The sequence below is a fragment of the Heteronotia binoei genome, chromosome 3 (genome assembly GCF_032191835.1).
Source record: "Heteronotia binoei isolate CCM8104 ecotype False Entrance Well chromosome 3, APGP_CSIRO_Hbin_v1, whole genome shotgun sequence".
Lineage (NCBI taxonomy): Eukaryota > Metazoa > Chordata > Lepidosauria > Squamata > Gekkonidae > Heteronotia > Heteronotia binoei.
This window is the reverse complement of record NC_083225.1, coordinates 65,039,551-65,053,798: the sequence shown is the minus strand read 5'-3', so window position 1 is coordinate 65,053,798 and position 14,248 is coordinate 65,039,551. Positions and strand designations below refer to the sequence as shown.

Sequence of the window (14,248 nt, the reverse complement as noted above, 5' to 3'; positions counted from 1 at the left end):
ATAATTTATGGCTGACAAAATTTCTCTCCCTCTGTAGGGCAAACATAGACTGAGCATTGTGAAGGCCATGGTAAGATCCAAGTAAAAGACTGTTGCTGTCCTCAAACGTAGGCCTGGTGAAACATCTCTGCTTTACGCCAGGCTGGTGCCAAGGCCAAAAAGGCCCTGACTCTAGATAAGGATAGCCAAACATCTTTTGGGCCAGGGATCGCCAGTAGATTCTGATCTTCCAAGTGTAAAGCTCTTTTTGAGGGGGGGACATACAGGGGGAGGCAGTCCCAGAGATATGGATCCCAGATCATTAAGGGCTTTAAAGGTCAAAACCAAAACCATGAGGCAGATCTGGTACCTGACTTAGAGTCAGTGCAGCTGGTGGAGCACAGGTTGAACGTGGAATGACACTGGGGAACCTGTAATTACCCGCACTCCATTCCAGACAAGCTGCAATTTCCAAATCAGCTTCAAAGGTCGCCCTACATAAGTGAGTTACAGTAATCCAGCCTTAAGGTGACTGTTGTGTGGACCACAGTGTCCAGGTCTAGGCTAGAGAGGAAGGGAGCTAGTTGCCTGACCTGACAAAGTTGGAAAAATGCCGGCTGGGCAACAGTTGCCACCTGGACCTCCATTGATAAAAAGGAGTCCAGGACCATGCCCAAGCTTTTGATGGTTCATGCTGGTGTTAGTAGCGTAACCAGTAAAAAAAAACACAGCTAAAATTAGTGGTGTTTACAACAGATTGTGAAAATAGCAATTTATAAAAAAAAGTGAACAGCATGTAATAAATATGTTTCAAACATTCCAAATGCAACTGTCTTGCCAAAAAGCCACTACAAAGAAATCAATGTTTGTTTTGTAAGTCAATAAATCCACTGTGCAGTTCAAATTTTGGAATGCAGATTATTGCCCTTCTTTATGTGCCAGCGGAAATAGATAAGAACCCCAATAATTCAAATTTTGATGATGGGGCTGCAGGCCGGAACTGGCCATTTCACGATGGAGTTTCAGATATTCAGACCGGGGTATTATTCTGTGCCAAACATTTTACAATCATTCTTTACACATGCCGAGTCAGAATATGATGGCTACTCTCCTGTACAGAGAACTTGTTGATTTACAAAGTGAACACTGATTTCTGCTAGTAGTGGTTTTTTGGTGACTTGGCTGCATATGAAAGTGCAGTGTTGCACATTTGGAATGTTTGAAACTTATATTTATCACACTGTTTTATGTGTTACTGTTTTCACAATCTGTTGTGATACGCCAGTAATTTTAGCTGTGTTTCTGCTTTTTTCCTGGTTTCCATATTGGTTAAATGCTTCCTCTTCATTGGTGTTAGCAGCATGCCATCGAGTTCAGAGAGTTGGTATCCCAACCTCAGATCCCCCCTGCCACAGGCCCTCTGTCTTTGATGGATTCAATCTCAGCCACTGTACATTGTGTAAAAAAAAAAAAAGGCTGGATGTATCATTGGGAACATCATGTACATCAGTAACAGAATCTGCTTTTTGGCATATGCAATAATGTTATAACATCATAACACTGTGAAAACGTTCCAGAAGCTATAGGGGAAGAGAAGGGCAGGGAGGGAATGAAGAAAAAAAATACAAACTTGTGGCATGAAAATCTACCCACCAAAAAGAGAACGAGAAAGGAACCTTGCTGCCCGTATATGAAACCTTGCTGCCCATATTGTCCCAATGTTATACCATTGCTATATTATAATGGAAAAAAATTCATGTTGTAAAACAATCAAAATTATGCTTAAAAAAAACTCCCAGTAGATTGCTCAGGGGACAACTTGAGGGTGGTGGATGGGAGAGAGGTGAATGCACGACACTGATGGCACAAAAGAGCAGCAGGAAAAATGTTGAAATCAGGAATTTCTCACTGCAAAACTGCAATTTCAGGTCCAAAGGGGGGAGTGGGATGAGGGAAACGTTGATTAGGAAAACGTGGGGTAATGGGACACTAAATTTGCATCTACTATTGGGGAGGCAAAAAAGTTGGGCAGAAAGTTTTATAAACTTCGATGATTTAAGAATGCTGATGCCAAGGTCTGCACTTGTGCATAAATGGTCTTTTCCTAGGTCAACTCACTTTTTGCCTCCACATTTCCTAATCCTTCTGTTTGCTCTTATCATAGCAGTTAACCAAGGGCAAGCAAAGGCCCTGTCTGTCTGTCCGAAATCTCTGTAAATAAGGGGAGTTCAGTAGACTACTGATAGAAAATTTATTATCACTAATGTAAGCACAATAAAGACATAATTTAATGTTGACAAATTAGCTGTTTCATGCAGTCTCCTTCAAACATATGAACATATGAAGCTGCCTTATACTGAATCAGACCCTTGGTCCATCAAAGTCAGTATTGTCTACTCAGACTGGCAGCGGCTCTCCAGGGTCTCAAGCTGAGGTTTTTCACACCTATTTGCTTGGACCCTTTTTTGGAGATGCCAGGGATTGAACCTGGGACCTTCTGCTTACCAAGCAGATGCTCTACCACTGAGCCACCATCCCTCCCCGAACATTTTTAGAACTTTTATTCATTTAGCCTTTGCTTGTGTATCTTAACAGTGTTTTTCTTGTTTGTTTTTTTAAGGTGCCAGTACTCCTAAAGGATGTACCAATTTTCTCCTCAGGAGTTGGGAGAGCCATGAAAAAGGTGCCAGTACTCAGTACCAGTGAGTATTGCCACCAAAAAGCCATGATTAACAATGCTATTTTAGATACATGATGGTATTTATAGTTCAGTAAATTATTATTATTTAATTAATACTCCATTCTATTTATGCTTCTTTGGAAAAAGTGCCACTGAACTTGGTGACTTCCAATCAAACCTGCACCAGTTCAGATATTAACCATTCAATTTGTAAGGACTTACACTCTTCTAAATCCACTGAAGTCCATCAGCTAAGAAGGGTATAACTGTGCTTAGGATGGTACTGCAAGTATCCCCAAAGTTCCATTCCGAAGCTTAATAAGATGCAAACATCTGAATAATCTATAGTTACGTGGTGAGGTATCTATAACAATTAAACTGTTTGGACTGTGAACAAGGAACTATTGGCTAAATTGTTTCTTACACATCCTATCATACAAAGTGCTTCTTGTGATGTACTATTATATAATACAATCTAATCATAAAATCAATATTAATATAACATTATTACAAGACATCAGTGCGTTATTAATACTCTTCTATAAATTGCATTGGTTGTTAGGAATAACTGCTTTCTAACACAAGAAACAATACTGGATATTATTCAACAGAATGTTTTTGTTGATAACTTTCCCTTTTTCTTCCAGAGACAAACTACATTAACAGTGCAATCCTAGGCAGGTGTACTCAGAATTCTACAAAAGTCTGCTCAATGGGACTTACTCTCAGGGAAATGTTCTAAGGATCGCACTGTAAGTTCCTTTTAAAAATGTGAGCAAATACTGGTGCTATTGGTTCCACTAACAGACATGGTATATGTATAGGAAAGGGGAGTTTGGATGGCTCTCATACACAGCACCCTGGAAGCAGTTCAACCATTGAAGAGGTTGTTTGCACCTAATACTTGATGGTGGCCAGAACAAACAGCAAAATGGTTGGCCTCTGAATGGATCCCAAAAGTAGCACAACAGGGCCATTTACAGTAACGACAGGGGTTTCTCCATACTTAAGGGATTATGTAGGTATGCAGAAAAACATGACATTGTAAATTAATCGAATGACACAGAAGGATGAAATGTTGAGAATAGATGGGGGAGGGGGGGAATTGGTCTGCTTAAGCCTTTGAGAGCATATAGGTTCTTGGAGGGGCAAATTTAAAGAGGTACAGATTTCCACATTGTCCCTCACCCATGATGAGGTTGTGTAAGATGGCTTGCAGATGGCAGTCTGGGTAGGATAGATTTGTCCAACTTGCAAATAAGACGATGTCATTTTAGGTCATGCAAGTATGTTTGAGGACTAGTCTCACCTTTTTGTTCCTGGACAACTGTTAATTTATGTTGTACATATCTCTTTAATATAGAATACGTTGCATTAAGAAAACATCCAATCCAAAGTTAGTTAAAAGAAAGGCTGGAAGATTTTGTATTTAACTATTACTTAAATTTTAAAACTGTATTAATGAAGTATGGTTCCTATGACAGGCTAGCATCTGTGAAATATTCTGTGTAAGTGTGAAGTGTTATTAAGTCACAGCCAATTTATGGCGACCCCAGGAAGGTTCTTTCAAGGCAACTGAGAAGCAGGTAGTTTGCCAGTGCCTTCCACTGCAGAGTTTTCCTTGGTAGTCTCCCTTCCAAGTACTAACCCTGCTTGGCTTCTGAGATCTAATGAGATCAGATTATACCATGCCACCTCCCCTCTCAAAATATTCTGTAGCAAATTACAATAGGTCTTTTAAATATATCAATATTATGTAACCCTTCACAAGTTCAAGAAATACCTTCTGTTTGCAGCATGTGCTAAAGCATGTACATGATTACATATTTGTAATGTCACACATAAGGCACATCCTTGTTTTCTTCTACCTCATGGTCACAGTAGCAAAACTGCAGGAAAGAAGAGCAACATGGCTGAAGCCAGGGTTTCCACAGAATATTGTCCAAAGACAACTGGTTGGGAACATTGGGAAGGGATGTAGTATGGTTGTTTACTGCTTGTTGAATGACTTGAATGATTTCATAGAAATGACTCTCTTTTTCTGGTGTTAGTGGATTTTTTTCTTCTGGGTCTTTGGAAAGATCAAATAGTAATGGTGGGTCATGGTGTGTAACAAAATCACCTTGACAAAAGCACACGTGGTAATCATAACAGCCGTTGGAGCCTTCTGGGCTGAAATTTGGAGTGAAGAAAAACACCTTCCAAATAGATGTACCTGAAAGATAGAAAAAACAATGACTTCAGAGGGTATATCATTTAACTGAAGGAATCCATCTTTTAAAGCTCTTTTTATGGTCTTCTTCTAGCATGAGGATTGTTTTGTGTGCAATTCAGATTGTAACCTTCTATACATTCATCATGTATAAATAATTACAGCTAGTGTGGTATAGAGGTTAGAGAATATCCAAGTTTGAATCCCTGCTCTGCTGTGGAAACTTGCTGGGTGACATTGCGACAGTCATACACTCAGCTTACCCTAGAAGAACTATATGGATCACTCTGGGTCCTTATTGAGGAAGAGGGGAGTACAAATGAAGCAAATGAACAGTGTATGTATCAAAGCAACTAGATTAAGGAGTCACCAACATTCACTTAAACAAAATATCAAGTTGTCAGCGTGAAGTGTTAACATCTTGTAATTTCTTGTTCTTTAAAGGAGCTCAATAATACAACTATTTAGCAGATTTCTGTGCTCTCAGTTTGATATATTGGTGGTAAAGTAAAAAAAAAACTTCTGCATAAGAGTTTCACATTTAACTTTTAGCTGAAAATTTTTTAACCTTTCACTTTTAACTGAAAAAGTGTGTTTGCACATGAAATAAAACTTTGTAGGTCTTAAATAGAAATGAGCACAAAACAGCTCAAAAACAAAAATACAACATGACCTTGGGCCAGTTCTGAGCCTTCAAACCAATATTCAGGGAAGGCATCTGTGACGGTAACGAATGGGTTAACAAGAAAACTAAGGACGCATAGAGCCTGCGTCAGAGGATCTTAAGGTGGGGGCCAGAGTGCTCGGAACTCTCAGAGGTGATTGACAGCTAACGGCTGAGGGCAGTTAGTAACAGACAGAGTCTGAGGGAGACTGCTGAAGAGAGCAGTTGGTCTGAGAAGGAGCTGACACAGGAGCTGAGGAGAGTCTTCGAGAGAAGCAAAGCTCACTGTTCACTCTATAAAGACAGCCAAGGGGCTGTGTGTGACTAGAGAAGAGTCATAGTAAAAGACCTGAGAGGTCACAGACACAGAGACAATTCTCTTAAGAGCTAAAGAGGTGGTTGAGGGAAAGATGTGGGTCTAGAAGTCTGAAGGGCTGGGAGAAGAGACACCAGTCGACTTAAGGGACTTGGCACATTATACCCAAGAGGCCAACCCAGAATAGTGTTGGAGAGTGAAAGCTGTATGATCTGTGAAACCTGAGAGACCTAAGTAAACTAGATATTATAAAGCCTGAACTACGAAGAAACTGTTAACTGCTTGAGATACAATATAGCCCATGTATATATTTCCCATTCCCCAGTTGAAGATGGTGTGTGTACGTTAATAAATTTCTGTGGTTTACTTTAAAGTTCTCTGGTGCCAGTATATTGGGAAAACTATCAAAGCTGCTGTGGTCCCCTACAAACTGAGTTTATATCCATCTGAAAGCAAAACAAAACCCCCAAAGAGACTAGTATTGAGAAATCCATATTACACCCACCCCTTGAGTTCCATAGCCGTGAGGTAAAATTCAAGAGGAAGAACTGAGGCTGAAGAGGGGCTAGCCATAAGCCGCATATAGAAGCGATCCAGTGAGACCACGAGGCGCGCTGTTATAGCATCTTCACTGAACATTTACTGGACTTTAGTCTGGTTCAGTTTGGCTGTTTGGGTCGTTTAAACCTAACACCTGAGTGCCGCAGGTCTTGTGATATCCCTACAGCTTCCTTTTTAATATTTCCCTCATTTTTGTAAAGTTCCCTCTTTTGAAATCAAATATTACAGTTTTGGACTTGTGAATGCTTTACAGAAGTGAATGCTGAACTTAAAAGTATTGTGGACACTGTTCCCAATTGGTGCAACAACCTCTACATCTCTCATCAAGTATTGAGACTTTCTCAGAACCAAGTGAAAGATCTGGTGGCTCTATCACCAATTGTTCCCATGCACAGTCATTTATGATGTCTAGGAACCTCACTTCTACAGCAAAACTTGAGAACATGTTTACCAAGTTAAATTATGGCTTTAAATTATGGGTGGGGAGATATCAGTGGGCTATTAGGAAAGACTTTTAAATAGTTAAGAAAAAATGGCAGAATCAATTGCACAGGGATGCTATGGGTTCTCCCTTCATGGTGGTATTTAAACAGAAGTTGAATTATTATCTGTCAGGGATGTTTTAGGTCTTTATTTCTGTGATTGCTGACATTTGAGAAACAGATTCACTGAAATAGCTGTTCATATATCCATGTGCAGTAATAAATAGTACCAGTACACTTCTGTCTTGTAATACTAGCTGCTCTGTATGAATAACCAGTGAATTAATCTGCAATAGAATATACCTTACAGCTTACCAGGTAAGGAGAAACATCAATTATTTTTGAAGGGATTTTATGATTTTTGGAACCATCTGTGAATTTATTCTGGTACTGCCTTCCTTTTCTCTGCTCTCTATGGGTAAACTTTCAGTGCCACCATAGACCAAGAATGAAAGGAAATTTCCACAAAAGTACTCAACCCAGTTCCTCTTTGTTGCTGTTGTTAAAGGGTCACTTGTGCATTCAGTCAGGATAGGGATTACAGTTGCCCTTCCCTTTCTTCCTCTTGGTAAACATAATCAGAGCTTTGTGGTTTGCAGAAATCCTTCAGAGTGAGTTCAAAATGAGAAGAGTTTAATAAGAAAATACAAGGTACACACCTCCTTTATAGGAGGAACTTACTGAGGAAAGATAAAAGATATTGGAAATAAACATCAGGTTCTTTGTCTGCCAGTCCTGTTCTCTGTATGATCTTAAAAATAGGGTAGCCTAATTATTTTTGGAGTCATAAGCATTCAGAAAGGATCAGTCACTTTGGTTCTTCTGCTTTGGGTTTCTCCCTGTTGCTTCAAAAAAACCATATTTATCTTGTACAGTATGCAAACCCAATTATAGGAAATGTAAAAAAAATGTGGTGTAAGGCATTTTTCAACAAGCTATGATGATGGTTCAGGGAGACAGGTTGTGTAGTATTCTTCCACTATCAGCCAGGTACCAAAGTTTTAGCTTGGTCATTACTGGAGAAGATATATGAGTTAAGATGTCTCAACATTTTCCCCAAACATGAAGGTCCATAGGATAATGGAGGGATGTGTTCAACATTTATTTCAGTTTATAACCCATTCTATCCCAAGGGCTGAGTATATTAGGGCACTAAACCGCTTTAAATATTTCTTAAAACTCTCTCCCCAAGACAATTTGCTTATTCTTTTACAGCATATCAACCATTACCAGCTCTAAGCTTATTAACCCTCTATTATGACCTACAAACGTATTGACTTGTAAATAACCATTTTAAATCAAAATCACAGCCCAGCTGCCTAAAGGAAAATTAATTTCTCATAAGACAATGATGACGTATATAAACTATGCAATTATAAATTATATTCTTGCCATTACTACTGCTCCTAAGAAGAATAATCTTTAATATTTGCTACATGCAAATTATTTGGCTTATTTGGCTACTGTGTGACACAGAGTGTTGGACTGGATGGATCATTAGCCTGATCCAACATGGCTTTTCTTATGTTCTAAGATGACTACCATGACAATCACCTGTTTGCAGGGAAAGAGAGAACTTACATGTAATCCACTCACTAGGCAATGTACACTTCCAAAACTTACAGTCCCCCTTCATCAGTTTGTCACGTGCATATAACATTGGGAAGGGCTTTCAGAACATACTATTTACCCTAGGTTTTCTTATTAGGAGGCCTATGGTTGATGTTTTTTTAAAAAACAAACAAATAAAAACTAAGCTTGGCAATATCCCCATCCATTGAATTTCTGATGGTCCTGGTTCTTTCTTCGCTCACTACCTGAGTCAGCCCTGCTCCGTTTCAAGGACTTGTCTTGGATGTGTCCTGGACTTGCCTTGGATGTGTATGCTTTCAACTAGAAAGGCATCAATATGGAGACACTACCGAGTCTATCACTAGGTGGCATTTCACAGTCTTTTATAATCCACCAGTTTTTACAAGGTTTATAAAACAGAGTTGGATATAGAGTTGTAGAAAAAGCCCACCAGGAACTCATTTGCATATTAGGCCACTCCCCCTGATGCCAAGCCAGTCAAAGCTGCGTTTCTGTGCGTTCCTGCTAAAAAAAAAAAAGCCCAGGTACCACTGCATGGAATGACAACCACTTCTCCGATATTCTCAGTTATATCTTCTTTATATTCGAAGCTTTGAAATCTAGGCAGTTATGAAATGGACTGTAAATGTCCTTGTGGAATTAAAGAAAACAGCAGAGAGTTAGTAAAGCTTTGTCAGAAAGTCAAGGCGAAAGATAAGAGGCATGATAAGGAATCAAAGATACTGGTTTGAAAAAGAGCCAAGCCTAACAAAGTAAACAGCAACAGGCTTGAGGAATCATACAGTTTTGTTTTTCAGCAACAGCATCATGCTTCACTCTCCAGTGTGATGCGAGACAATGCTTGAGAAAAGCAATGGAACATTAATAGCTGCCTTTTTAATCATTATAGAAAAGTAAAATGCATTAGTCAGATGCTGCATAAGTGGAATGACCAATATAATATGCTGTCAGACACAAAGAGGTGTCAGAGCTATAATCTGTAAATTTGATGAACTGTTATAAGACTGGTCATTAAAAGGAAGAGTGCTCTCTGTACTTCTCCCGACTGGGTTATAATCTCAATGTGCCAGAAGAGAGCTGCAAGGATTGAATTAATCTTCCAGCAATTAATAATCCCTTTGTTCTGGTAAAGTCCTGCAAGAGTAAAGCCTCATTAGATACTAGAACTGTTAAATGCCATTCTAAAATTAAATCTGCAATTATAAAGAAAGAGTAAGGCAATTTTAACACTTTGATTACCTTCACATTGTCTTACCTCAGACTTCAAAAAACAGGGCTCTTTTCTGAAAAGCCATATGATTCAATAACTCATTCGTGGCTTCGAACAGCTGTTCCCTAAGCACTGTAGACTACTCAGTCATCTCCCTTCTGTGTCTGGGTTTGTGGGTCGGGATGGTACAGTAGCACAGCACATGGCAATTCAAATGAGTCAGTATCAGATATGTCACATATGGATCTCTAATGTAAACACTACTGATCCATGTTCAGGTCTGGGAACAGCTAAGGTACCAATGTGCTAAACATTTTTGTTTTCAGTTTAATGACCAGCTAAGGGACAATCAGTGGTTTAGTATTCCAATGACAGAAGTTGCATAGTAGGAACCGGGGTCTTTTTTTGTAGAAAAGCCCAGCAGGAACTCATTTTCATATTAGGCCACACACCCTGACATCACCATTGTTTAGTATAGGGTTTTTCTGTAGAAAAACCCAGCAGAAGCTCATTTGCATATTAGGCCACACCCCCTGATGCCAAGCCAGCTGGAACTGTATTCCTGCTCAAAAAAAGCCCTGGTAGGAAGACATTATAAGCACCAATGCCAGGGGTCTTTTTGTAGAAAAATAGGTGGTGGAGCTCATCCAGGGACTGTTATACAACTGCACCTTCTATTCAATGGACAAGGAAGTGGAACTTTCAGAAGGAGGTGGAACTCTCAGAAAGGTTCAGGAGCTGTGCTCCTGTGAGCTCCCACTGAATCTGAGGCCTGATCAATACTAAAGCAACACAGAGTTGAAGAAGAAGATAGAAGATATTGGATTTATATCCCGCCCTCCACTCCGAAGAGTCTCAGAGCGGCTCACAATCTCCTTTACCTTCCTCCCCCACAACAGACACCCTGTGAGGTGGGTGGGGCTGGAGAGATCTCTCACAGCAGCTGCCCTTTCAAGGACAACCCCTGCCAGAGCTATGGCTGACCCAAGGCCATTCCAGCAGGTGCAAGTGGAGGAGTGGGGAATCAAACCCGGTTCTCCCAGATAAGAGACCGCACACTTAACCATTACACCAAACTGGCTCTAAGTCTTCAGAAAATATCTGGGGACTTTGGGGGTGGAGCCAGGAAACTTTCCCATTCCCTAAAATAAATAAGTAAATAAAAATACATTAGTGCAGTTCCCCTGAATACAGTCTTCATTTCCTCATTCCCCAGCAGCTGCATACTCTCTCTCTCTCACATACACACATGCAAACACACACACACTTTTGTGATCTTACTGGGCAATTTACTCAGAGTTGTTAAATGTAACTATCTGCTGTATAGTCAGCCAAGTTCTTCAAACTAACACAGGGAAACCAAAGATTCTAGTTTACCATTTACTCTGTATTCCACTGTGCAAACGACTTATGAATGGAATATAAAATAAACAGAGGAACTGGGACAGTTTGTCTTTCTTACTCACAGCTTCACAGCTCACTGGATTCAGCCACTGTGGTTCTGCAGGCTCACCCCACTCCCATTCAGCCCTGGCTCCTTTAGGTTTAAAGGCACACACAACTTCCAAAAAGCAAGCAGTTTCCAAGCTTCTAGTCTTCCAAGATGGAAAGGCACATGGTGGCTGTTGGGGTGGGGCTTCCCCCCACTGGCCAGCTGACCGGGGGTGGGAAGGAGCCTACAAAACCAGGGGATCCCCTGCTGAGACCTGGAGATTGGTACTCCATACCCAGAGGCCCATACTGATATGGTGACCACACACTGACAGGTAAGCAAGGGTGGGGATCCAGCAGCCTCAGTCTGTGTATCTGTATTTCCTCTCCTTCTTTCCCCTCTTATGCATCCTGCACACCATCTCAACTATGCCAATGCTAGCATTTGCATACGTGGGCAACCTGAGGCAGGGTGCTGGCAGCCCCATAGCAGGCTTGTAGCACAGTCCCTTGTCAGGGCATCCCCTCCCCTGGGGGGCACAGGGGAAAGAACTGGCATCACGGTGATTGCCCCAGTATGCTGTAGTACTGCCTGCCATATGATCATAGCAACTATAGCCTTGAAATATCAGAACCCTATGCAGCAATGCTAGTGGGTGGAGCTGACACAGTTGAAGCCAACTCCATACAGGATATAGGTAAGTGTTGCTTGGACAGTTATGGCATGTGGCTCAAGAAAGTGTCTCAGCAAATGGAGCCCTTCCTTCCATAGTGGTGGGAGAATCAACAGACTCTGCCAGGGTCACACAGCATGGCTGTAGCAGTCATGGCTACTATGCTCTTCATCATCATTGTATGTATCTCTGTGCAGGCTGTGATTCAACAAGGAGGAGAACTGAGAGGATCCTGAGGCAGTGGACTGGCTGCAGTGATCAGTGTGGATCTAACACTCTGCCAAGGGGCTGCCATCTCACTGCATCCAACCTAGCTCCTGTAACATCCCAACTCAGGCATCCATCCATCTGGCAAGTCCACCCCACTCACAGATGTACTGTGACAAGGAGGGCTCACTCCATCCCCCCATGGGTTCCCAAAGAAGCTCACAAAGGCACAAGGGCCTTATTAGATAGAGGGGGTTTGCAAACCTTATCACTGGATCTTGTTACTGTTTCAGTACTGCTGTTCAATAAAATCCAGAGTTATTAACAACTGGTTCCCTATCTGTTTCTTGTTGGGGAAATGAGGCTTGCTGTCTACTCCCTGCTATGTCATTGTTGCCAGGGTGCCTGTCCTCCAGCCTGGGGTGGTCTTTCCCTGTGAGTAAAGACACCCCAATACCCAGAGAGACCCATAGTCTCCACAGCAGTGCCCTCAGAAAAGGCAGGCTTGGCATTAATGATGGGCCTACCAAGAGCCATTGCTGTACTTTAGAGAGAAACAGGTTCAGAGTGACCAGCTGGATGCAACATTCCTCTGTGCCCCCCCCCCCCAATTCTTCTCTCTACTCTGGGAAACAAAGGATAAGCAATTGCAATAATCCAAAGGTCCTCGTTTCTAATGGGCTAATAAGCTACCTATTGTCAGAAAAGGTGCTTAGACAAAAGATCCTGCCTCTAGCACATCCGCTGTGGTATGAATGGATTATGTTTTGCTACATTTTGTCACTTTCTGATACTAATACTATTTCCTCCCCCTAGCCATAATATAATATTCTAATATTTGTCTGCATTAACATAACCAATTTTGCTTCTGCCATGCTATGGAATTTCTAGTACATTCCTCCTCCAAGTAATCACTCTGAAATAGTTCTTGTAAATATTTGTCTACATCTGCATTTCCGTTTTCCAGGCCAGACTATCATGGGACCATTACCTAGGCATTTCCTTCTTCCAACCCAGGCTATCAAGGGACCATTACCTAGGCAGCTTCACCCAGCTACCACCTTATAGAATTTGCTGTCATACCTATTAAGATACATTTTTCTTTTATCTAACACCTGGGAGAACACAGACTTTGTTTTTTTCAGAATTTCCTAAAACCATATTTTGTTGTACTAGTCCAACCAAATTAACATACCTTCAGGATACATTTTTGGGTATAAATACATTCAATTTTTGCCATGTCCCTTGTGTTCTACTGTCCGCTCACAAAGCAGCACCCCTGATCCATGTCAGGTCTCCTCCATGTATAGTGCTGGTCATTCTAATGCACTCCTCCTTTCATCCATCTTCAAGCTGAACCATTCTCCAAGACTTGGTATAGTATTACTCCATCTGTTCTTCCCCTATCACACCCACTCTCTGTGTTTCTATATCTTGTGTGTAAGCCACCCCATTTATGTGTCTGTATGCTTTGATTGTATTATTTTCTTTTATAATACATGGGAGATAGTTTTGATACATTTGGGATTACAAAGACAATGTTTGGCAGAGTAATCAATCCTGTTAAATCTGCCAAATAAAATAGCAGATGGTAATGCATTGCATCTCGTTAACGAGAAAGCACGCCTTTGTTGTGGTGCTTGTAGAGAGGAGAAAGATGACGCTAATTTCCCTACAGAAAGAGAAAGTTCAAAATTCAGCGGGGAGCAAGTTTTGTTGGCCAGGCTATATAATGTTTGCATTTTGATATCCAAGAGTCTAAGCTTAAGTTTCAAGAATGCATCTTTTAGGGATAGCATAAAAAGTGAGTCTATATCAATGCCCATAGGCTTAATTTTCCTCTCAATAAATACTAACCAATTTGACATATTGGATTCTGAGAGCAGTTGATATAGAAGGCTCTCCGAATCAGAGTAGAAATTCTCTGGAGCCGTAACCAATATTTAAATAACATTAGCCATGCTTGTGTTTTCACAAGATTCATCCCTGTTTCTAAACATAGAACTGTATATGGTACGCATTTCGGGAATCCCAGGATTTTCCGTAGAAATTTTGATTGGACACCTTCAATGTTGTTGTCCAAGGCTGTGATCCAAACTGGGACCCCATATAAGAGCTGTGGTATCACTTTAGCCTTAAAGATTTTTAGCGCAGCTGGGACAAACTGATTGCCTCTACTATAAAAGAAGCGCTGAATAGCTGCAACGTTAACATTGACTGACTTAATTATACAGTTACA

The 14,248-nt window shown here is 40.9% G+C and overlaps 1 protein-coding gene across 2 annotated transcripts in view; it reads right to left on the bottom strand.

Moving 5' to 3' along the window:
• Positions 1 to 4,410: 4,410 nt before the first annotated feature.
• The window catches only part of STS (steroid sulfatase), a 167,242-nt gene continuing 157,404 nt past the window's right edge, over positions 4,411 to 14,248 (bottom strand). The window contains exon 10 of one of the 2 annotated variants that reach the window (XM_060233924.1): positions 4,411 to 4,874. In XM_060233924.1, the coding sequence (XP_060089907.1) occupies positions 4,495 to 4,874 (380 nt within the window). In that variant the 3' untranslated portion in view covers positions 4,411 to 4,494. The remainder of the gene's footprint in view (positions 4,875 to 14,248) is intronic. The other variant, XM_060233925.1, reaches the window with a different exon arrangement.